General features: G+C 52.1%; 4 protein-coding genes across 4 annotated transcripts; 3 read left to right on the top strand and 1 right to left on the bottom strand.

The window, feature by feature from the left end:
* Nucleotides 1-2,959: 2,959 nt before the first annotated feature.
* Nucleotides 2,960-5,129, top strand: SPBR_01429 (uncharacterized protein; the record flags this gene model as incomplete). Its single annotated transcript, XM_040759740.1, has 2 exons — nucleotides 2,960-3,068; nucleotides 3,469-5,129. 2 exons carry the CDS (start codon nucleotides 2,960-2,962, stop codon nucleotides 5,127-5,129), a joined length of 1,770 nt encoding a protein of 589 aa, XP_040619530.1.
* A 2,199-nt stretch (nucleotides 5,130-7,328) lies between these two features.
* SPBR_01214 (serine/threonineeeee-protein kinase) lies at nucleotides 7,329-11,538 on the bottom strand (the record flags this gene model as incomplete). The annotated part of the gene is made up of 5 exons (XM_040759525.1): nucleotides 7,329-7,556; nucleotides 7,632-9,870; nucleotides 9,932-10,557; nucleotides 10,612-10,657; nucleotides 10,739-11,538. The coding sequence occupies 5 exons, from the start codon at nucleotides 11,536-11,538 to the stop codon at nucleotides 7,329-7,331; spliced, it is 3,939 nt and encodes a 1,312-aa protein (XP_040619531.1).
* A 1,791-nt stretch (nucleotides 11,539-13,329) lies between these two features.
* SPBR_01240 (SMC5 protein) lies at nucleotides 13,330-16,945 on the top strand (the record flags this gene model as incomplete). Its single annotated transcript, XM_040759551.1, has 3 exons — nucleotides 13,330-14,685; nucleotides 14,794-15,684; nucleotides 15,761-16,945. The coding sequence occupies 3 exons, from the start codon at nucleotides 13,330-13,332 to the stop codon at nucleotides 16,943-16,945; spliced, it is 3,432 nt and encodes a 1,143-aa protein (XP_040619532.1).
* A 1,652-nt stretch (nucleotides 16,946-18,597) lies between these two features.
* SPBR_01817 (fic) lies at nucleotides 18,598-19,768 on the top strand (the record flags this gene model as incomplete). The annotated part of the gene is made up of 2 exons (XM_040760127.1): nucleotides 18,598-18,792; nucleotides 18,872-19,768. The coding sequence occupies 2 exons, from the start codon at nucleotides 18,598-18,600 to the stop codon at nucleotides 19,766-19,768; spliced, it is 1,092 nt and encodes a 363-aa protein (XP_040619533.1).
* Between the last annotated feature and the right edge of the window lie 3,896 nt (nucleotides 19,769-23,664).

Raw genomic sequence — 23,664 nt, forward strand, 5'->3', positions numbered from 1 at the left:
GTCTGGTCTGCACACCTTACTCCAAAGATGCCTCCTTGTTCAACCCCATTGGTTCTGTGAACGCCTCTCTCCAAACAATGGCATAACGCCTGAGAGCCTCTTCCAGTCTTCAGTCCCTCCTTATTTTCGCTCTTCTCTCGTCTATCTCTTCTCGGCCTCTCCTTGGGTCACCTTGATCGAGCCCCCTGCCAAAGCTTGCCCTCACACCCTCGCCAAAGTTGCAACGGCCTCTACAGCTTTGCCGTCTTCAGCGGACCTTTTGCCGCTTCCTGCACCCACGCACTGACTTCGCCCCCGTACTACACCCCAACATCTAGCTCTCGTTCATCTCCATCTTCGCCAACCGGAGGAACCCACAGCCCACGACAGGCTGGCGACCACGGACTTGCGTGACCGGACTAGCATTCAGCGACACCCGATTCCTGTGGCCAGTCGACAACGGACGTCCTACCTGCGGGCATTTGGGGTGGCTGTTCGTGAAGGTCTTTTAGGCTTGCGGAACCCGATCTCGAATGCAACACGGAGCGCCGCGTATCTCTTCAGATATCGTACCTTTGATTTCCGCAGCTACTCTGTCTTGGCTACATTTCTTTATTTTCGCCTACTGTCTCTACTCGGGGTCCAGAACAACCTCTTCAAGTCAAGGCTGGGCTTGTCAGCACCTTGTTTTATGATATCTCACCGTTGCTAGTCTTGTTTTCAGCCCTCTTCAACCTTGAATAGCAGCGTTCCTAGGTAAGTGAATGTCGTAAACAGCTAGGCGTTGGACCAGTCACCTGTTTTCCTTGAGCTCTCTCCTCTCTCCTCTCTTCTCCTTGTTTCCTCTTTCTCTTCCCCTCTCTGCCAACTAAATTCGTTTACCCTAGTCGAGCCACTCAGCCCATCACATCATAGACTCACTCCCTGCACCCTTGCCGGACCAGCTCTTCTTTTTTGTCCACGCCCCTCTTCACTCCAATACTTCGTTGTTTCTCTTCTGCAGCACCCTCCCCCCCGACTGTCATCTGTCTTTCTTCTCGAACTACCATATCCCCACCAATCCGTTTAAGTTAGTCTGCCTTCACCCTGCTGAGCATGGTCTGCTTTGTACCAAAGGAAGTGAAGCAAAAGGCTGGCCCTCAAAAGTCAAAAGCAGGCAATCGTGGTAGACAGCATTCGTCAACTGCCTCTCCCACCTGTGCCCTGCAAATGTTTCGTGCATGTTCATCCCAGTCCTGCCTGGGCAAAGTGGATGCAATATCGTGGAATAAATGGCTAGAAATATACGCTGCCGCCACTGATTGAAAAGAAAAGTGGCTGAGGAAATGGCAAACAACGAGCATTGAAGACCGCTCGAGTCCCATTCAACACGCCGCAGGGCTCGACTTCCCTTGCGCTACCCTCCTCCACCATTTGTCCCCTTCGTTGAAGAGGAAACGGGGCCTTGACGCAGGGACCAAGTCCACCTCGCCCCCAAAGATCGGCGAACCTCCCCTCCGTCACTCTCTTTTCTGAACTTTGGCATCTGTTCCTGTGTTTGAACAAAATACATTTAGCATCTGGACCCTCTGGGCTGGCCGAACACGAGGGCGCACCGCCTACGGGAGAGAATCCGACCGCCTGTGCTACGCGTCTCCCCTAATCCTTACACTCCACCTCAGCTCTTCTTTCCTTTTTCTTCCTCTCCTCCCCTCCACGACGTGATCTCTTCCAAGCCTGTCTACTTCTTACTCTAGCTCCCTGTCACGACAAATACCGTCCGATCCACCCCTCTCAATACTCCCTTTTACCGTGTATTCTGTTTCCCTCTCTTTATTTTCTCTCATGGTCCCTTGGCCTGGTTTCCACCTTCTTCTCCCTCTCCTCTCTTCTCGCACCAAGGCCAACAATCTCAGTCACTAGCTCTCTATCAATTCGCCTCCTTGAACCCACCCCCGGTCATTTTCCTTGCCGTCGGCTTTGTCTTCGTTTTCCCTGGCAAAGCACGGAACATCCCGAATCACCTGTTCTCCCCTTCCACATCTCCTACAACACACACTGCTCGAAAACGTCTCGTTCTTAACCATTCGTCTCTAATTCTCTCGGACTGAAAGCTTCGCCTCACATCCTTTCGCCAAACCGTTCCAGGCTTAGCTACGCCTCCCTGATTTCTGTACGCGCCTGGCACCAAGAGGGACGAAGGGATCCGGCCTCATACATCGCCACTAACGACGAAACGAGTCCCAACACGCAAAGGCAAGTCACTATACGCATTAATCCGTACTGGGGAAGAGTAGGCGGAAGCACCTACCTGTTTTCACCTTGTACGCCTTTCTTTCCTTCGAGCGTCCTGTGTTTTTGTGGTATCAAGGATCACTCATGTACACAAATGACACGGGGGTTAGCAATACACAAAAGACGTTCGCCGCCGGAGTTTTGTATTTTATCTGTTTTATCAGTCATCTTCTTCCCTAGTTAACCTCCTCTCAATATCTTTTGCCTCGTTTTTTCTGCCTTTACCTGTCCCATCTTCCACTTTCTCATCCCTTTCCTTTCTTCAACTTGTATCTGGTTCTGTTTTCTACTCTCCTTTCTTCCTTGTATTTTTGATTTTGTACGGGGCATCTAGGCCAACCGGTTCCCAAGTCTGGATCCATCTCTTAACATATATCACGGCACCATCCCGACGCAAGAGGCAAATCACCCCCTCTCGAGGACTCAAAACGTTGGAGAAAATACCAAATTCGCAAAAGAGTAAGAATTAGGGAGAGGGCGGACGAATATACACAATTCGGCACTTCATCCTTTGCTCTGCACCACTTGGAGAAGAAAGCACCCCGCTCTCTACCCGGTTCCTCAGTCCCCCAACTGAATTCTCGGTCTTCACGCCAATACACGGGCCATCACGCTTCCCATGATATTCAGCAACAATTTGCTCTTTTCGGATGCAAGAAAGAAATATCAGCCGCAACAAAGGCTCACCAAGTCTCTCCCACGACCAATGGAAGCAACACTGAGCTTCGTGCCTGAACGATCGACTTCGGCCTTGAGGGCTGACCCGCTGTGTGCCTACTCGCTGCCATCGCCAGTTTCGGGCCAGGATACTCCCAGTACGCAAGACATCGCACCCCACACCAGCAATGCTTTAATCCTGCATAAACTGTCGCCTCGTTATCCTGCTCTCTTTTTTGTGTCTTTTTTTTGTTCTTGTTCTGTTTTTGTTTCTCGTTTCTCCTATTGTCTCTATTCACTCTGCCTTTTGCGTCCGTCCAGTCCGTCCTTTGAGCCGTTTTTCAGTGTCTGCAGACTTCTCGTTGCGGCAGACGGGTCCAATATTGTACTTCTATGTTTTGACGGGCCAATATTCTCTTTTTAGCGACTTTGACTCTGCTTCTTTCTATTTCCCTTACCTCCTCCACCATTCCTTTGGAATGTTATCGACCTGTCTTATCCTCAAAGATTTTTTTTTTTCATATGTGCACTCTTCCTAACACTCCTTTCCATTTACAGGATTTGCTGGCGACAGATTTAGCCCTGCAGCGGTTCACCTTGGCGACAACATCAGCAATAGCAGCTCGCAAAGATCATATTCAAGTGACTCAAACTACTTTTCCCAAATCCATCTGCAGCAGGGACAAATCCCCAACGACTCGCAAGTGCCAAAGCACCGCCAATTCAGCCCAAAGGAAGACTCGCCGTGGTCAGGGTCACGGCAACCCTCGACGATAGTGACAGAAGTATCCACCTCGGACGTTTCTGGCACACACCAGCAGCAACAGAAGCAACAGCAGTCTCGGACAGCTTCCTCTTTGGGCCAGAAACACGAAGTTGGGCAGATGAGCGTTTCCCTGAACCATCAGGTCTCTCTCGGCGGCCAGACGTCGTTGGGACACGATTCTCTGATCAACTCGCCAGCCTTTAGCCGCTCTTCTCTTGGACATTCGCTGAACGACGACACCTCCCAAGTACATCATCAGCAACATCACAACTGGAATCCAAGCCGGTCATTGTTCACCACGCCCGCTGAATCGTACGGATCGTCGCGAAATACACCGTCACCCACGTCAAATACGCACAACGTGCACAATTTTGTGCAGCAAAACGTGTCCGTTACAGGTCCGCAGTTTACCTCGACCATGTCGGGCAATTCAGGGGGACTGGGAGGTGACGGACTACGGCGCTCGCCAAATCTACAGCAATATTCTCAGTCTACGGAACAACAACACGACCAGCACTATCAGCAAACACAACGACAAAGCCAGCAATTTTCAACGCCTCAGGGACCCTTAGCATCGCAACCACGAACTATCCACGATAACAGCAACAGTGGCAATAACAATAACGTCAACCGTGACGGCCTAGGCACGAGCGGAAACTCAATGAACTACCGAAGCCAACCTTCGCCTAGTCCGGGGCTTGGTATGAACAGCTTCTCGTCCAAGCTGGGGGGCGGCATCCACCACAGCATGCCCAGCCATTCGTCATTTCAAATGTACAATCCGCAACCCATGCATCACCTTGGCGACCATCACCAACAACAGCATCAGCAGCAGCACCACCACCACCACGGCCTCCCTAGCCCAACGCACACAGGGAACCCCATGCGGCTGATCCCCCCACCACTTCCATCACAGGCCGGAATGTCGGGCTTGGTACCTCCACCCCTTGGAAACAGCGGTGCCGGCCGCGGCTACTCACCATATAGCCACCCAGGGTCAGCACCACCACACTCGCCTGGCCTTGCGGGGCCGATCATGTCCCCGAGTGGTCAGATGACGCTCGTTTCCAATATGGGAATGCCGTATGGTGGCGGAGATGGCAACCCTGGCAATGGTCCGGGCGACGGGTTCATAGGTGGTCGTGGTCGGCCACTCCTCTACAGCCACAACGCCCTGCACGCCCACCACCTAAACCCGCACCAAATTGGCCACCACCACCTTCCAGGCATTCTCGGCGGTAAGGGACTCAATGGACCTGGCGGAGCCGGCGGCGTCCACGACCGGCCTTTCAAATGCGACGTGTGCCCACAGTCGTTCAATCGCAACCACGACCTGAAGCGCCACAAACGGATCCATCTGGCGGTCAAGCCATTCCCGTGCAACTACTGCGATAAGAGCTTCAGCAGGAAAGACGCATTGAAGGTTGGTACCACCATAGAGCACCGCATCTGATTATTACCTTTTCTATTCGTCGACTTCTGTAACCCAAGCTAACCAACTCCCAGCGCCACCGACTAGTCAAGGGTTGCGGCGAGAGGCAGTCGGACAACTCGAGCAACAACGTATCCAACCCAGAAGGGCTCCATCCACCAAACGGCAGCGTTCTGAGCGATACGACTAGTGACGGTGGCCACGACAATCAAGGACTCCTACACTGATGACCTGGGGGAGATATCCAAACTCTGCTTTATGTCTACGATTTCCCAGACATTTTCTAGCGGCTAAATTTCTTGCTTACGGCGTCCGGCTCTCGATTGTAAGCCGATATTTGATTTTATATTTCGTTTTATTTACAGGACTGCTTCTCCTCCGAAGGCTGGGCTTTGCAACTTGGAACATTGGGCTATATAATCTTATGTGTATGGGTCTCCCTTGGTACTTTGTTTTGTTTTATTTTATGTTAATTTTTTTTTTTTTTCTAATTGTTTTTGTTTTTCTGAAACATACTGTACAATGTACATCACCGGATCTAAGGTAAGAAAAGGCAAATGCGAAGAATTGACCGCGACTGCACAGGAAATTCGACTGGTTTTTAGGGTTTAAAATGTATGTTTCGGCTGCATTAAGACACTAGATACTTTGAAAGGAATTTTTGGTAAGGGTAGGGATCTATCATTGAATGACGGATATATTTCAAAAATCAATTCTGTTCAAATTTTTTATCATACTCTTGGTATTCCAGATTTTTTTTTCTTTTTTTTTCAGACTTAAGGCGCCGACGCCGTCAATTTTTTTATGTTTTTCTTGGCGCCGCAATCGAATACTGCAGCATCTACAACACTGCGTGCAATCTAGACCACCTCCTTTTTACAGACAACAGAAAGTAAACAAACGCTCTTGACGGACCCCACATTTTGCATCCGCTTCTTGCGCATGTCGTATTACTCCAACTCCATCACCCACAAACCCATCCATTCGCAAGTACACTCCCTTTCCCGCGCAAAAACACCTAATACAGATAGTGGTTGTACTGGGAATGGGCCTTTTTGCCCAACATGCAATATCGTTAACAGCCAAGTCAGAAGAAAAAAAAACTCAAAGAAACAGGATAGTATCAATGAGAGCCGAAACGGGATTGATGCAAACAAAAAGAAAGACAAATAAAAAAACCCTCTCGTTGATTTGAGAATGTAGACCAAAAAGAAAAAATATATATATATAAATAAGGCAAGGTAGAGCAGACAAGGAGAAACGACACACAATATCTCCCTCTTGAAAGGAGGTGGGACAAGGTGATACTGAAATCATTTAGTCTAAGACAAGGGGAATATGTTTCGAGACCACAGCAACCAGTAAAAAGACGCCGCATTCAGGAAAGGTGCGAGCAGGGAACAGAGGCCTTCGGAAGAGGCTGCCGAAGCCTTCATTTTCAATTCCGATTACACGACACATCAAGCAGTAACTAAGTCGTTGCTCTCAGAAAACCCCCCCAAAAAGTCGAATCAGTGCATGAATAAAAAGCAGACAGCAATGCAATTAGCCTGCCCTTGGTCGCCGAGGGTACAGCATATGCTTCTGGGCGATGCATGCACTACATGCAATCGACTTATTTACATTCACACGTTCCTCTCTAGAAATGGATTTCGTCACTCTTCGGTCTTGCGCTGTCGTAGAACAGCACGCCGTTGTGTCGGCCGTCGTTCAGTGAGAGAAATGTTCCCCAAATGTGCCAAAAAAAATGGATACACAAAAGTCAAAACCAACCGTAGAGACGAAAAAGGCTGGTATTCTGTAACTTAACGTTTGATCGGCTCGATTAGATTAGATGAAAATTAACTCTCTCCCATCCCTCTTACCTCCTCTCCAAGTTCATGCGTCTCCCAGATTAAAATGGCAAAGTAGGAGAAATGCCCAACGACAAAAGAAATTGTGTTTTGAGCGAACGAGCTGGAAACTTCCAAGCTAAAAACAAGAAAACTGAACTCCAAATATTATGACCAAAAGAACATGAACATAGGAAAGAAAAGAGTGAAAGAGCGACGAGACCTGAGGATGCTTGAAAATGCCAAGAATGCCATGGAAATAAAAACGGAAAGAAAGAAGAAAGTCCAATAAAACTCCAACTTCAAGCAAATCAAGACTGAGAAGTAAACGCCGAGATACAAGCACGAGAAAATGTGCAAAATATGAGTGTGGTGTAGGCAGTACAGCCTAAGAATTCAGCGTTTTGACCATCATCTTGGCCTTACGCTTGTCGGGAACAACGAGGTGACGCTCTCGCATAACGCCCTTTATCGTGTCCGCCACTTTGTGGAAGCTGTTGGCGGAGCCCTTTTCCTGTGTCAGGCGAAGAATAGAAAGGTGGTTTCGCTTTCCATGCTCAATCACAGTAATGATCTCGCAGGCAAAAGCCACTTCTCGGATGCCGAGGTCTATAACCTGTCAGTACGAATGCACATCTGAGTCAAGAAAGGAATATGTGCAAAGGAAAAACCCACAGTTGCCAGCGCCAACCTTAGCAAACACGATGTTGCGCTCCTTGTCAACTTCGATATCCCGGATACCATAACGACGCCAGTCCCGTAGGAGCATCACAACTTCCTGGCGTGCACGGCGTTGCGACAGCCCCAGGCACAGATGCCGCGTCGCAGGCTTCACACGGAAAAGGCGTGATAGCCAGTTTTGCTGAGGCTCGATCTTTCGCGCATTAGGCTCGTCGTCGTGGTCGTTCCAGCTATTGCGACCTGACCGGCTGTTGTTCGAATTCTTACTCCGTTGGCTGCCGTTTCCGCTGTTCCTGCTCGTCCTGCTGGTCCGACTGTTCCCACTGTTCATGCGCGACTGATTGGGCCGCTGCAGCGCCCCCTCCATTTCAAATTGACTGTCCCCGTCTGCCACAGACAGCTTCGTGTCGCTCTTGGAGGACGTCTTCCAGAACGGGAAAATAAAGCTCTTCTTCCTAGAGAGAGCGTGCGGGGGTGCTTCAGCTGCCGATACGATTGTTGGTGCTTCGGTGTGGCGCGAAATCTGTGTAACAGGGCGCTCAGACGCCTCTACTGTGTTGTTGCGTATGTCGGTCTTGGACTGGCGCTTGAACCACGATAGTCTCGTGGGAAGTATTGAGCTTCGATCACTTCCCCCGCTCATAGAGCCGTGGTTCGACACAGTGGTTTCTTCCACAATCGTCTCTGTAATTGGTTCAGGCCGGTACTTGATTGTTTTTTCTTGGCGACTCTGCGGTCGTTGCTGTTGGCGTGACGATTGCTGTTCCAAAGACGAGGGTTGCTTCCCATTCTCCATGGAACGTTGATGTGTCTTCTGCTGCGGGTCAGAGACAGGACGCTCTTTAGTAGGCTCAGCACGGCTGACCTGTTTGGGAAGACTGAGAGGTCTCGGTGTTGCGATAGGTGCGTTGGACCGAGTAGTCGTAGGCGAGACTACGAGTCGGATGGTGTTCTCAGCCTGCGCAAGGTGAGCCAGTTCCACGATGTCCTGTGCCTTATGCACTGTGTTCTTCTTCGATGGTGCAGAAGATGCGCGCGGCTTGTCTTTATCTGCCAATGGCCAGTTCTCTTGCTTGGTCTCGTAGATAGACGGCAACGGAACCACGCCTGTCTTTCCAGACTGCGAATAGACGGGCGCCGAGACAATGCGACGGTCATCAGAGCCGTGAGAAAGAGGTGGAACATTCACAATACGCGCCTGTAACTTGGTGTTCGAGGATGTCGCAACACCAATTGCAGCAGAGTCGATGCGTGCTTCTTTCGGCCCGGTGGCCGTCTTCGGTCTCTTTTGGGTTTGACCTTCCTTAGCACGCATAATTTCCCGCTTCACGGATTCGGAATGTGGCGGTGAAGGAGGCAACGGTCTGGAGTGCCATGGCTTGTGCTTGTTCGACTGTGAAGCTTGCGCTGCCGATTCAGGGGGCACGGTCAGCTCAGGACTACTCAGTCGAAGAGAAAACGGTGAGTCCCTACTTTCATCCCTCTCGGAAGAATCGACAACCAAAAGCGAGCTCATGAAAGCATCATCTAGGTCCTTGGCAATCCTGCAGCTGAAATCCGTAAGGTCCTCGTTCCATACCGGCGTAGTGTCCCTGGGTTGCGAAACACCATTGGCGCCGCTCATGAGCGGTTCCGTGTCGGGGTCAGCTTCCTGGGCGGATGGCTTGCGTGCTTTGGAAAAATCCACGCCGCGTTTATGCCTTGATGTAGGGCGAACGCCCTGTTTTCCATTCATGCTGCGCATGCTCCGTGTGCTGCGAATGGAGCTCATTGAACCGCGCGGCGCTTTCAAGTAAGCCGCTGATCCACGGCGTTGTTGAACATAGACCTTTTTCTTCGTTGCCGCTGCACTTGCCTTTGCCTTCATGGCTTCTGCTTGGACCATAGATCGAACCTCGGCCTCGACGTTTGGATTGTTGCGGTGCACGACAATCTTCGCATGACTTGCCCGCGCGTCGCTGGGCTCCATGACAATCGAAGACTTATACGGGTCGTAAGACTTGACGGTTCCAGCTTCGGTACCGGCCTCTGTTTCCGCGACGTTGGAAATGACAGTAAACCGCGACACGCTCCGCTTGTGGCCTGCGGCATTTGACTGAGAGAACTTTCGAGTTGACACCTTCTTCGAGTAAACTTGATTCACATGGTGATAGTCGCTGACGGAGTGTGTGAGTGTCGGGTTGTAATCTTCTTGCTGCCGTTCTCGGTAGCCATGCAGCAGCCAGTAGAACAGTTTTTGGTCGTTGGGCCTATGAAGCATGTCAGCAATAGAATATCAATTTGAGAATGAGGATAAAGGGTGCATCATACTCATTGCTAACAAGTTTGGCAGCCAGGTCATCCTCCCGCAATGTATGCCACATGGAGCGAAGCTGGCGGAAGATCTGCGTGTCAATGCTTGCCAGATCGAGCGGTGTAACTTGCGTGCCTCGGCCGCCCTGGCCTTGACCATCAGTGCCGCTGCTGCCAAGGTCGTCCAAATAGCCATATTTCCATATAAGAGGATGCTGCCACATTTTGTTCATGGAAATGCGGACCTCGGGCTCGATCTGGAGGATACGATGGACAAGGTCTTTTGCATCCGGGCTGAAAGCGCCGGGCATTGTGTAAATGCCCTTCTTAGCTTTGGCCAGCATCAGGCCCATATCATCCTCATCAAATGGCAGTCTGCCGGCGAGCATAACAAAGAGAATCACGCCCATACTCCAAATGTCTGCCTTGTCTCCACGGTAGGGACGGGCCTTGAGAAGCTCCGGAGCAGCGTAATGAGGGCTGCCACATGACGTCTGCAGTTGATATCGTGGTCCTTGGTGCAAAGCAGCCATGCCGAAGTCGGCGATCTTGATTTGACCATCCGCCTTTAAGAGAATGTTTTCTGGCTTCAGGTCGCGGTGGCAGATGTTATATGCGTGACAGTACTGCACGGCACTCATCATCTGCCGGAATACAAAGATAGAAACCTCTTCGGTCATAGCACCATTCTGACTAACGTATGTGAACAGATCGCCATTCTCGACGTATTCGAGAATTAAGTAGCTACAAGTTGTTAGCTTGACGAATCCCTCCTGTTGACAGCAAATTACAACAGAGCCGTAAATGCAGTCCAATTCCACTTACATCTCATTGCGGTTCTCCCAAATGTCGTAGAGCTTCACAATATTAGGATGCTCAATCAGCTTGAGAATAGCCACCTCGCGTTCAATAGCAAGCGGCATACGACGAACGCCGTTAATGTTCTCCGGCAGGTTGCTGTCGAATTGGTCGAGCTGGGCAATGCTGCCAGACTGGGTCATGCGAGCAGTTTTCTTGGCGATGATCTTGACAGCCACAGGCTGGTGCGTTGTGCAATGGCGGGCAGCCCGCACACGCGCGGAAGAACCCTTGCCCAGCGTCTTGCCGAGCTGCCAGGGGCCAATATGGGACTTCTTATTTGGGAATCCGTCGCAAGAAGAGTACTGTGATGCGCGCTTGGAGTCAGCTGTATGCCGCGAGTCCCCGGATGTAGCTGAGTGCCGCTTGCTGGCCTCTGCAAGGTCCAGTGGCGGCGCATCGGTCATGTCGTGGTCAGCGTCTGGCTGGTGACGGCGCTGCCGTTGCTGCTGCTCGTAGGCTTGTTGTTGAGCATGTTGGTAAGCAGCCTGCTGCCGGTACGCTTCTTCGTATTCCTGCTGGTATTCCTGGTAGTACTGGTCAAGCTTCCGCTGCTGTCTATCGACCGATGGCGGGCCGGGGGAGACGGCAGACACGGATGCTGACAGCTTCATGGCCACCGTAGAGTCCGAGTTCCCAATGTATGCGGCGGCAGCATGCTTGCTGGTCGGGGCAGGTTGCGGTGCGTTCGGAGTGTTGGCTCGAGACGTGGCATCGCCAAAGGGCACACGGGTACCTGTCCGGCTGGAGCTCGCGTGCGATGCCATGGCGGCCTCTGTGTCGACACAATTTGGTGAAGAGCTATTGCATGCTTCGAGGAACAGGATTATGGACGACGAGTGGATGAGAGCAAAAGATGAGGCGAAATAAGAACTAGAATAAGAAGAAGAGAACGGAAAAATGCACGTGCAAAAAACAACAACAAAAGTCAACAAAGGCTGATGCTAGATGCAAATTGCCGGATAAAAAGAGCGAGGGCAGGTGAGCTGCAAGGACGAACAACACAAAAGGCAACCGACCGGGTTTTGTTGATTACCCCACGCGGCGTAAGGTAGAAGACTGAGAGTTGTTGAAAAAGAGAGAGAAGGGGAGGATAAGAGGCGAAGAATTGAAGAAAAGTCAATCGCATCAGGAGGGCCGGATGGGAAAGCACGCGTTGGGAAGGGGGTTGTTGCTGCAACACGCGTTTACCGATAGCTCTTTCCAATTCTGTGGCATACAACGGTGGTTGCCCGGGGTGCCAGATGGATCAGAGTTCCGGAATCCAGTTGACAAGGAAAGAGGCACTGGGGCCGCTCTTGCCACATCAAACAGTTCCATGTGCGAGTATCGTATACACGCGGAAGGAGGGGCGGAGCTACGAGGCATGTGGTACTTTGCAAATAGAGCAGGTGCCCTGCGCGAGGAAGGTGCAGTCGGTACATTTTAGCAGCTCAGAATACAAACAGCCTCACTTTAAAAGGGAGTCGTCAAGAATGAAGACAAATAATAAACGGAGCTCGCAAGGGTCTGCTTCGATGCTATAGCGCTGCAGAGCGCAGGAAACGGAATGCGGACATCCAGGTCGAATTTCTGAGAGCGGGGCGGCCAAGTTTAGGCGAAAGCGACCGTCGCGGCGACAATACGTCGTAGGACAACAAATAACAAAACGGACAAGGCTATATCAGGCGAGGATAAATGGGAAGAGTAGGGCATATGGGAAGAGGGAGGTCAAGAGGGTGAGCGCTTATTTCAGACAAGTCGGATGTCTCCCTGCTCAGGGATAGCGGGACAATGGAGCAGTCAGAAAGGGCCTTTGGCACGCCGATTGGCATGCTGCGTCACAGAAGCAATAGCAACGACTGGCATTTGATTAAAATTGGATGGCACGACAGAAAGCTTTTCCTTGGAAATGTATTACAAGACCAAAAAAGCACAGTGCTGGAGCAGAAAAAGAGGGAGAGAGACAAGAACAGCTCTGTCTGTTTGTTTGCACCGAGGCAATCACCGGACTGGTGACTCGTCGTCCCGCCGCCGACGGCGCAGAGTCGAGGGCCGATATAAATCTGGCATTGTCTTTACAAATATGCCGTGCGTGCGCAGAGAGGAAACAGGACAGCCATGCAAGCTGATCTAAGACGACGGAACGGATCGGTGGAATGGACGAGGGGGCAGAGAGTAGAGCGCACTGGCCGGTAAGTATCACTCGGTGCAGCCAAAAGTGTAGCACGGCGTATTCAAAGCAGGTCGAGTGGCACATGTGCGTTTAATGATAAAGTAGTGGTCGGAAAGATCATCGACATGTCAAGTTAATTGTAAGATGTCATTCAGAATGGACTGAGGATGTCAATAAACTGTGACCCAGTGCTATTAACGGGGAAGGTGCAGGCCAGCCTCTCTTAGTTTTAGTGCTCGTGCTCCATAATTAATTATGTAATCATCAGTCTCCGCATCACGGGACGCGTTCAGGCGCGTGCCCCACCAAAAAGTCACTTCACAAGACGTGTCGTGCACTCTTCACGATCGCCACGCTGCGCAACGTCAACGCAGCACCGAACCGCACCCCCGGCAGCCACAGCATGGCGGGGCCTAAAGCATCCAGCTCACGGCCGAGGCGTCCGCTCGACAACGGCAGCACAAACAACGACAACGACCTCTCTCCTAACCCCAATGGCCGACCCGCGAAGCGACTGCGGCCATCTCTCGAGCCCGACGAGGCGAACGGCACCCGCCGTAACGACGATGATGCCAGCGACAGTGACGAGGACGAAACCGCAAACGAGACATACTACTCCACAACCAGCGGTCGCCGGTCAAATGGCGTCGCCACGGCTCCCCGGTCCAAGACCAAACCAACGTTTCAACCCAGCGCCATCGTGCGCGTGACACTCGACAACTTTGTCACATACGAGCACGCCGAGTTCGACCCGGGCCCGAGTCTGAACCTAGTTATCGGGCCCAACGGCACGGGAAAGAGCTCGCTCGTGTGTGCCATTTGCCTGGGCCTCGGTTTCCACTCCAATGTGCTGGGCCGCGCGACGACGTTTGGCGACTTTGTCAAGCACGGCCGCTTGCATGCCGTTGTCGAGATTGAGCTGCAGGCTCGCGAGGACGAGATCGAAAATCACGTTGTGCGCCTGCGCATCAACCGCGAGGACAACAGCCGAAAGTTTTGGCTCAACGGCCAGGAGGCGCCCCTGAAGCGCATACAGTCGCTGATGGCCGAGATGCGCATCCAGGTCGACAACCTGTGCCAGTTCTTGCCCCAGGACCGCGTGGCCGAGTTTGCGGGGCTCAACTCTATTGACCTGCTTGCAAAGACGCTCGAGGCTGCGGCGCCCCTCGACATGAAGGCCATGCAAGCGTCGCTACGCGACATCTACCACGCACAGCGCGACGCCGAGAAACAGATCCAGATTGACAGCGAGCAACTGCGCATTCTCGAAGGCCGGCACCAGACACAACAGGCAGACGTGGAACGGTACCGGGAGCGTGAGGAGATTCAAAAAGCCATTGACGATCTCGAGGATTGCCAACCACTGGTGCACTACTACGAGGCCAAGCGCAGGTACCGCGAGCTGAAAGAGGAGCGGCGTAGAGCCAACCGCGATCTCGCCGCTCTGACGTCCCGTCTGCAGCCGACGCTCGAAGCCATCAGTTCCAAAGAGCGGTACCAGGAGCAGCTCAAGGCTGGGCTCAGTGTACGGACGGCGGTGCTGCAGAGTGCCGAGCAAGCTGTCGGACAAGCCCTCGCCAACATAGAGCGCTATGAAGACGAGATCCAGTCGGCCAACGCCCAGCATTTGGCGATGGGTGAATCCCGCGACAAGAAGAGAAAGGACATTGCAGCCACCCGGCAAAAGATCACGAGCCTCGAGGCCCGGATCAAGAACAAGCCGCCCGAGTTTGTCGCCTCTGAGTGGAATATGAAGATTGTGCGTCGTCGTCCTGTTACGGTTGCTCTTTGCTGTTTTTACTGTTTTTGCTGTTTTTGCTATTTCTGCACATAAACAGCCATTGCTAACATTGTTTGTCCCCTCCAGCGAGACAAAGAGCATCAGAGACGAGAAATTGAGCAAGAACGTGGCGAAATCGCGAGCGAAATGACCCGTGTCAAGGGCGAGGCCTTTCGCTTGCAAACCGAAAAGAAAAAGGTCGAAAACGACATGGCGGCGCTCGACTCGCAGCGTGGCCAGCAGATCAGTTTCCTGCGGCGGATTGCACCCGACGTAGCACGTGGATGGGCGTGGCTTGAAGAGAACAAGGGCCAGTTCAGCAAGGAGATTTTTGGACCGCCGATGGCGACCTGTTCGATCAAGGACCAGAACTACTCCAATCTCATCCAGATGCTGTTTCAAAACGACGACTTCCTTTGCTTCACGACGCAGAGTATTGAAGACCACAAGAAGCTCAGCAACCAGTTCTACGGAGCCATGGGCCTGTCCGTGACGATTCGGACGTGCACCACGCCCTTCAGCTCGTTCCGGTCGCCTTTCAGCCCGGACCAGCTGGCATCGATGGGCTTCGAGGGTACAGCCATTGACTTCATCGAGGGCCCGGAACCGGTGCTAGCCATGCTTTGCGCCGAACGGCGATTGCACCTGTCCCCGGTCAGCACACAACAGCCGCGGCCAGACCAATACGACACAGTGGTGGCCAACGAGAACATCATGACATGGGCCTCCAAAGACCAGGTGTATCGCGTGAACCGGCGCCGCGAGTACGGTGCCCATGCCGTCTCGACAGCAGTGCGGGACGTTCGTCCAGGCCGCTACTGGAAGACTGCGCAAGCAGATGTTTCTGAGAAGACGGACCTGCAACAGAAACTGGACCAGTATGACAACGAGATACGGAATCTTCAGGAAGAGATGCGCGGCCTCAAAGAAAAGATGGCCGGACCACTGCGGATGAGCAATGAGATCGACGCAGAAATAGTGAGTCGAGCCCCCCGGTGTGCAAGGTGCGCCATGCTGGCCCATGTTCATTCCAATCTTAACACAATTTGTCTAGGAACGCCTGCGCGCCGAAAAGAACCAGCTGCAGACCGAGTACAACAAGTGGCTGGCGCTGCCGGAGAAAGTGCTGGCCGAGAACAACACGCTGAACCAGCTGCGCGAAGAGCACGCGGACCTCAGCGCGCAGCGGCAGCAGCTCGTAGCAACGCTCGACGACCTGGTGCAGCAAAAGGCCAAGGCGGTGCTGCGGCACGCCGAGCACGTGGCGCGGCTGCACGAAGCGTACCTGGCGTTTATGGACGTGCAGGTGCGCGAAATCGAGGCGGCGTCGGACGTGGCAGGCCTGCAGGCGCAGAACGCGCACCTGACGGCCCTGCGGGCCGAGAAGCAGCAGGCCCTGGCGGACATTGTGGCGAACCTGGCGGTGCAGCGCGACCTCGGCGAGGCGGCCATCCAGGAGGCACACAACATTGCGCACGAGGGCAGCGAGCGGTCGCTGGCGCTGCACGCGCTGGCGCAGACCAAGACGACCGAGTCGCTGCAGAACGAGGTGGCGGCGGAGCGGGCGAAGCTGGAGCTGACGCGCGCCGTGGACGAGGGCGTGCTGGACGAGTACGAGCAGCGCGCGAGCAGGATTGAGCAGCTGCGGCGCTCGCTGGCGACGACCACGGCCGACTTGGAGGGCATGGCGGCGCAGGTGGCCGACGTGCGCGGGCGGTGGGAGCCGCGGCTGGACGACCTGATTGGGCGAATCAACGACGCGTTCAGCTACAACTTTGAGCAGATCAACTGCGCGGGCGAGATCAGCGTGCACAAGGACGAGGATTTCGACAAGTGGGCGATTGACATCCGGGTCAAGTTCCGCGAGAACGAGGAGCTGCAGAAGCTGGACCAGCACCGGCAGTCGGGCGGCGAGCGTGCGGTGAGCACGATTTTCTACCTGATGTCGCTGCAGGCGATGGCGCAGGCGCCGTTCCGGGTGGTGGACGAGATCAACCAGGGCATGGACCCGCGCAACGAGCGGATGATGCACGAGCGGATGGTGGAGATTGCGTGCCACGAGCACACGAGCCAGTACTTTTTGATCACGCCCAAGCTGCTGCCGAACCTCAAGTACGACGAGAACATGACGGTGCTGTGCATCGCCAGCGGCCCGTTCGTGCCCGATGGCAAGGCCAAACTGGACTTCCGCAAGTGCATGGCGACGCAGCGGCGGTTGCTGGCAGAGGCAGCGGCGTGAAGTGGCGGTATAAGGGTGTGTACCAAAAAAGATATCCATGTATATACGGGCGTGATGACCAGCGAGGTGTACTTATGACGGCTTTTTTGTTTTTACATGTTGTCTTTAATACCGTAAGTTTACTGTTTAGGAAACATGATAGCAAACAACCTTTGAGACGAAAACCCAATTTATAAAATTAATGACAAGTGAAAATGAAAACAAATAATAAAACAAATAATAATAATAATAAAAAGTCAAGGTTCATTCGCACATGTTACCATACTTCTGATCATTAATCGTTGTTTCAACAAGGCTGCAGCCTCGCCCCAAGCGAGTAGAGCAGCACTTGGCCCTTGCAGATTGTGATCTTAGTGACGAACAACACGAGAAGAAAAAGGAACATCAGTTTCCTTGGCAAGCCGAGAATATTACGTGCCACATCTCCTCGTGTTCTATTACAACTCTTCCTTATCTCGACACTTTGGCATACCCCTTAATATTTGTTAATTTAGCCAGACTATAGTTCCCAGCCGTATATACCCACTGAACAAGATGGATCAACAGAGAGGAACGCATAAAAAATAGATAAAAAACAAGCTGCCTTGGTCAGCGCTTTTGGCCGGATAGGAGGAAAGTCGGCTGCAGAAACAAGCAGCATGGGTACATGAGTGCATGAGTGCCAGCCGCCGATCCGTTCTAGAATTAGACGATATCAAGCAGGAAAAGGGATAAATGCCTTCTTGAAATCGGGTTTACAAAGGATGAAAAACAGAAAAACAATCAGAGAAAAAAACAAGCTTTAAAACTCACAGATAGAAATATAAATTGCAAAAGCCAAGCTCCCCAATATATAGCACAGGAAGCCGTCAAGATTCTTGGAACAGAGCAGCATCTGCAGATTGCACTTTCACTTTATGTGCCGTCTCTCTCCTGACCAACGATACAGGGGACGAGTAGAAGCCACGGGTTGGCAGCAGGACAAGGGAAGCTACTTCGGTGTCTAGTTTATTCTGCATGTGGTGTTGCGCTACTTTCTATTATCCACCGCAGACAGGCTGGGATCTCGACCTTCAAACAAAACGGATACAACGGCTTAGTAGCAGAGACGGCTCTTTCAAGGCATCGTCTGTTGGCGCAGCTATTAGCCGAGAAGGGCAAACAAGAGCGAGGCTCATCTCAACCTGTTGGTCCTGCCCTTTACCCTGACCCGTTATTGTCATTTTCAGCGAACAGAATCGTGCGCATTGGCATCATCCTCGCAGCCAGGAGACGCTGGTGATAGGCCATCACGATGCTCTGCCACAGTTTCCAAGCGAAATCCAGACGTGCAGCTACCTCGTCTGTCGTGCCCTGTTGTTGGATGCCACGGATGAGAGTGTTGATGCTTATTTGATAGGGTGTTACAGAATAGTTTGTTTAGGTAAGCTCCAGATTCGATGCAAAGCAAACCACATGGCTAAGAAAGCCTAGCCGTAGCAGCACTGCGACATAGAGTTCTTAAAGTTCGCCTGACGCCATCGACTTTGTTGGATCGTGGTCATGTGACCCAGGATTCATAGTTCAGTCCTGACATTCACTCGTTTTCTCCTTTGACAGGTTTTATCGACGTAAACCTTTCTTCAGCACCTTCTCGATTTTTGACAATCCGTCGCCACGATGCTCATATCAGCATGGTCTTCGGACAAACACCTACACTGGCGACAGGAGCCGCACGCCGCGCTCTTCTCGACACGATATACTCAAGGTTCAGAGGTCTCGAAAAAGGATCCAAAGCATACGTGGAGCTAGCAGAATCGGGCAGAGTATGGGAGGAGTACCACCAGCCAGGCGACTTTGCGAAGATGGGCTACTTGAAGTGCCAAGAGGTATGGAGGCATGGATTTTCTCAAACAGGCGGCTTCTTTTGTAGTCTGTGCGAACTGACATAACTGACATACCGCCCAGGATGCAGTTGAGACCCTCGCCCAGATCGACGACGTCAGGAAATGGATGCGGCGTCCTGCGAGCAAACGGGGTGCCCAGATGGTTCCGGAATATTCCCATCAGTCCGTGATGATCGAGAACAATACCCGCCCCCCTGGTGACAGTATTCTGATGCACGAGGAACTGCATGGACGCTTTTTTAAGCCGGTCAACCTACCCACGCTGTCCATCCACGAACTGGCTAAAGCAACGCCGATTCCGCGGCTGGAATGGCCAAAGTCGATCACGTCCAAGCGAGACGCGTTCGAGGTTGTCGAGCTTCGAAATCATCTCGTAGCCAGTCAGTGGATCGCCGAGACCGCATTGAACCATCAGGGCGAGGACGGACTCAACGAGGACGAGGTGTGCGCTCTCTCGGCCTTGACAATGAGAGACCTCGATGAAAGTGGGCGTGGCCTGTATCCATGGACGTTGGGGCCGCGCATCCGCCTCGGCCAGTACCGCCAGACGCCAATCGGCGTCAAGAGCAACCCGATGGCCGTATTCCCCTACCATCTCGAAGTCCCCGCATGCATGCGGCGCTACTTTGCGTGGCGAAAGCGTATGCACAAGGAGAGGGTCCTCCATCCTCTGATTCTCGCCTGCCACGCGATGGTTTATTTTCTACAAATCCATCCCTTCGTTGACGGCAACGGCCGTGTGTCGAGATTGATGATGCAGGACTATCTGATGCGGCAGGGATATCTGCCTAGCTACATAATGTACCTGGACCGCGACGAGTACTTGAAGATGATCCACCACGCCGCCGATGGCGATCCCTCGCTGCTTATCGACCGCGTCTTGACTTCGCAGATGGAGTTTTTGTATTCTTACATGCTCGACGATCTGTCCAGCGACTCGCCTAGACCAGTCGGTTAGACGGTGAGCCGTTGGCTGCGTTTCTTTTCTTTTGTTTGTTTTGTGTCCACGTCCAATTTGATACCCCGGAGTCACACTCCATTGTTTTATTCCAGCACTGGGAGGATGCATTAGCAAACGGCGTTTGTTTGTGAATGGCCAAAGCGTATAGGCGGGACGCATACTTGTCGGCTGCTCAACGGCAGAGTTAGAATCAAAAGTTTTCATGTCCACGTCAACTGGACTGATTTTGTACATTCGTGGAAGCTGATATTTCATCAGCTTTATGGGGTCTTGTTTTCCGCTTGTTCCAGTTTTAGGCTAACAAGATTTCGTGCCCGAGAAACACCAATCTTTACCGGCACTCATCACCGGGTTCTTAATATCTGGTATCAACATGCTGCTCGGTCGGGTTCAGTTATGTCCGATCCAGTGATGGCCGACTGGCCGAGGCCAAAAAGAACACAGCACGATCCTTACGCGCCGAGACGGGCTACTACGCGATTAAACGGGACTCTTCGTTTTGTAGGTTGGAACATATTCTGTAAATCTACATCCTGTGCTGGCGAGTCCTCAGTATCCGCGCGCCGTGGCACGGTATAAGTCGATACACGGAAGCGGGAGCAACGTATGGAGGACTGGTCATGACATATTGTGTATGACAAAGCTGCCACTGATATGGATCCCTGGACACAAAATACGGACCACTCTGATCTCTACTGGACTTGTTTACTTTGTGACACGACTGGATTTCATCCTCATTTGACGACAAGAGTGCCGAAAATTATGTGCCATTTTGCCGTCTCGTAACTTGGCTCGCTCATACTCACACGGAGCTTGATAGACACTGCGAAATTGAGCAAAACATGGCGCCTGCCGCACAAAGACGGCACTGCCCGGCCCGCGTGGGACGAACAGACACGCCACAGAGTGCGCCCATCCGCATCGTGGGTAGCCAGACTTTATTCGCCGAAATAGCGTGTCGTGCACTTTTCGAGATAGTGCATCGTACATGTTTTGCACCACGCTTGCATGAGTACGTACGTACGTACGTACTCTACATGTGTGTGCCTGTGTGCACGGGTGTGATATCAAGCATTCACATCGGGATATTTTTTGTGTGATTTTGCCGACAGGGTTGCACGCCGTATCTCATTATCGGGCTGTCAATTTCCGTCGTCTATGTCTGGATGACGGCCATGGATTTCTGCTCATCTCTCCGGGGGGATCCATGTTCATTTCGTTGTATCTATGTCGTACAATCAGCCATACCGTGGCCAGACGTTGTTACACCGGAGTCTTTACACCGGACCCAGACGAATCTGCCAGGCGGTTGCGATCCCGCACAGGCCACACAGACCCGTACTTTGTGTTTGGGACTATGTCGTGGTGACCAGCCACAATGCCATTAACAGACGGCACATATTGTCAGGTTTCTGTCAGCAGGCTCAAGCCTGGAAACTGTGCGTCTCGTCCCGCGGCGGGAGAGCAATCGGCCAAAGATCAAAGTTAATTTACAACCAAACAATCAAAAAGACCTGGTAAATCGGTACGGCTGATGTTCTTAGGGGTGCATTTTCAAATGGTAACGACGTAATCGAGCAGGGGTGGTATCAAAGGCCACCTGCCAGTATTTGTTGGTGACATTACGACTTCGCTGTACCTTTGTGCAGGAGCCTGCCCTGGCCACTGTGGGATTTTGAACATTGTAGTTTCTCCGTATGTCGTACGTGCGGGTGGATTGTCGATTACAAAACACATCCTGACGTAAAGAGATGGAGTGAGATGGATGATCCTTGTCGAGCACAACCTCAGTGACACCTTCCATGGACGTCGACGAAAAGTCGAAAGGACGCAAAGGAAACCATGTCGTTAAAATGCGCAGAAAAAGTCGCGAGGCAGGACACGCCCCAACACAGAATGCAAAGGCCAGACCTGCCGTTCGTTTTGCGCCTCCCCTGGGCATCGTAGCATTGGAGGGAAATTAGTGGCCTCCCTCTCGTGGACCGCAAAAGATGGCGAGGCCGGGCCAGGCCAGTAAAGCGGCCTCTGGCAGGATCAGGATGCCCGCTGTGGCGTGTGGTCTATCAACCTCAATATGATCACCTTTGCATTCGACAGGGGGGCCAATACACCGAATTTGCGGGGCCGTTTAGTCCAATGTACGGAGTCTTGCAGCGTGTGTTGTCACAGAACCAAAAAGAGATGGCATATCAAACTATGATACGACACACGATGCACTTCAATGGAAAGCGAGGACAAACTACGGTGTAATACGTTCTTGATGATTCCGCGTGACCGCCATCGTTTAATTCCTCCCCCACACTACTTGACTGCCGACTAGGGGGTGCACCGACTGACCGCCACATCAAAAAAGGGGCACAAACTTTATTTTCTCGCCTGTTGCTGTGTGCTTCTCTGTCAACAGCGTTGGGCAGAAAAAGGGTGTTTGGGTTGTTGGGCTTGTCCGGGCGGACAAAAAGGACACCGCCGAGATGGCATGCTGTGGGGGAGCTGAGGAAAAAACGGACAAAGGCGTTTCTCGGAATGAGAAACGAGATGAGAAAATAAGAATACGACGTAAAGAGGAGAGGGAAAAGAAAAGTGCAATACATCGCTTTGACACTGCGGTCCTATTAAGAGCTTGCATGGCGCATGCTTTCCTGGTGAAAATGTCGACGTCGGGCAAACGAGGCGAGAAAGGCAACATATGGAGTTTATCAAAATGTCAGCAAAGTGGGTAGTTGTGTGCTGTCGTGTGCCGTGCCGGCTGCATAAGGCAAAGGATGTTGTCCCCGAATGACGATCCCCCAATGGCAGCGCATTCGTAGACGGTCTGAAATAGCGTTGACGATATCAACAGCGACTTAAAAGGGCCGACACAAGACGTTGTTTGGTCGGAAAGTAAATCCTTGCCTCTTGCGCTCGGTTGGCTTTTTGTGATTTTCGTCGCAATTTATTTCATCTCAACTGCTCTTTGTATCAACCCGACTGCTACAGCCGTGATAAAGACTCGCGGATTTTGCAAATTCGTCAGTCCATTGAAAATACGGAGACAAGCTGCCAAACCAACCCTGATGGATGCCTTTGTGTTCTGTGAGTTAAAGACGGAGAAATTTCCGTTGGGCACGGCGCCTGGACTGTACCATCGTGCCGATCTGGCCCGGCCAGGGGCCAGGGAAGCGCCGTCGTGCATCTCGTTTCGTAGGGCTACGAAAATACGGGCTGTGACGAGACTGGAGCAGGACGATGATGTACGACGTGTGGCGGGTTACATCAAATTTAGTATTTGGGGTAGTTCCGTCGATTTGTCGCATCTTACTTTCTACTAGCATTGTCTCCAACACGGGCCTCCGTGTGTTTGCAGTCGACTTTCTCTTGGTGTCTCAGATGCATTCCTTGGGGGCGGAGTGTGCATCAACTTTTGTTCCACTGCATAGCTGTCTTTGTGGGCAGCCTGGAGCTTCAGTAGCCAGGGCTCTCGCGCCATTTAACTGAGACGAGTGTGTGTGTCGGATCATTTTTACTCTTATTGTTTAAATTCTGTTTTTACGTTTGCTTCTCGGGCCTTGAAAGTGCGGTGTTTTGTTGTGGACGGGTTATTGTTTTTGGGTTTTTTTTTCTTGCCGTGAACTTACATATGGTGACAGCACAAACATTTCTATTTTTCTGTTGAGACAAGTAAATAATCTCAAAAATAAAACAACAAATCTCAACGTCCCTATCCACGTTCTCAACACCATCATTGTATTTGTTTACTCAGTCGACCCTGACACACAGCAGCCCCTCCTGTGCAACAGTAAGACCCCTGCAGGAGACAAAGAAAGCCCGCAGCAGCTGCCGAGTACCTGGACATCGGACGGGGCTTGATCAGCAATGTTTTTGTCTTCAGACCCGGCTCTAGCTCCTCCCGACCT

Source organism: Sporothrix brasiliensis (assembly GCF_000820605.1).
Source record: "Sporothrix brasiliensis 5110 chromosome Unknown Cont18, whole genome shotgun sequence".
NCBI classification, from domain to species: Eukaryota; Fungi; Ascomycota; class Sordariomycetes; order Ophiostomatales; family Ophiostomataceae; genus Sporothrix; species Sporothrix brasiliensis.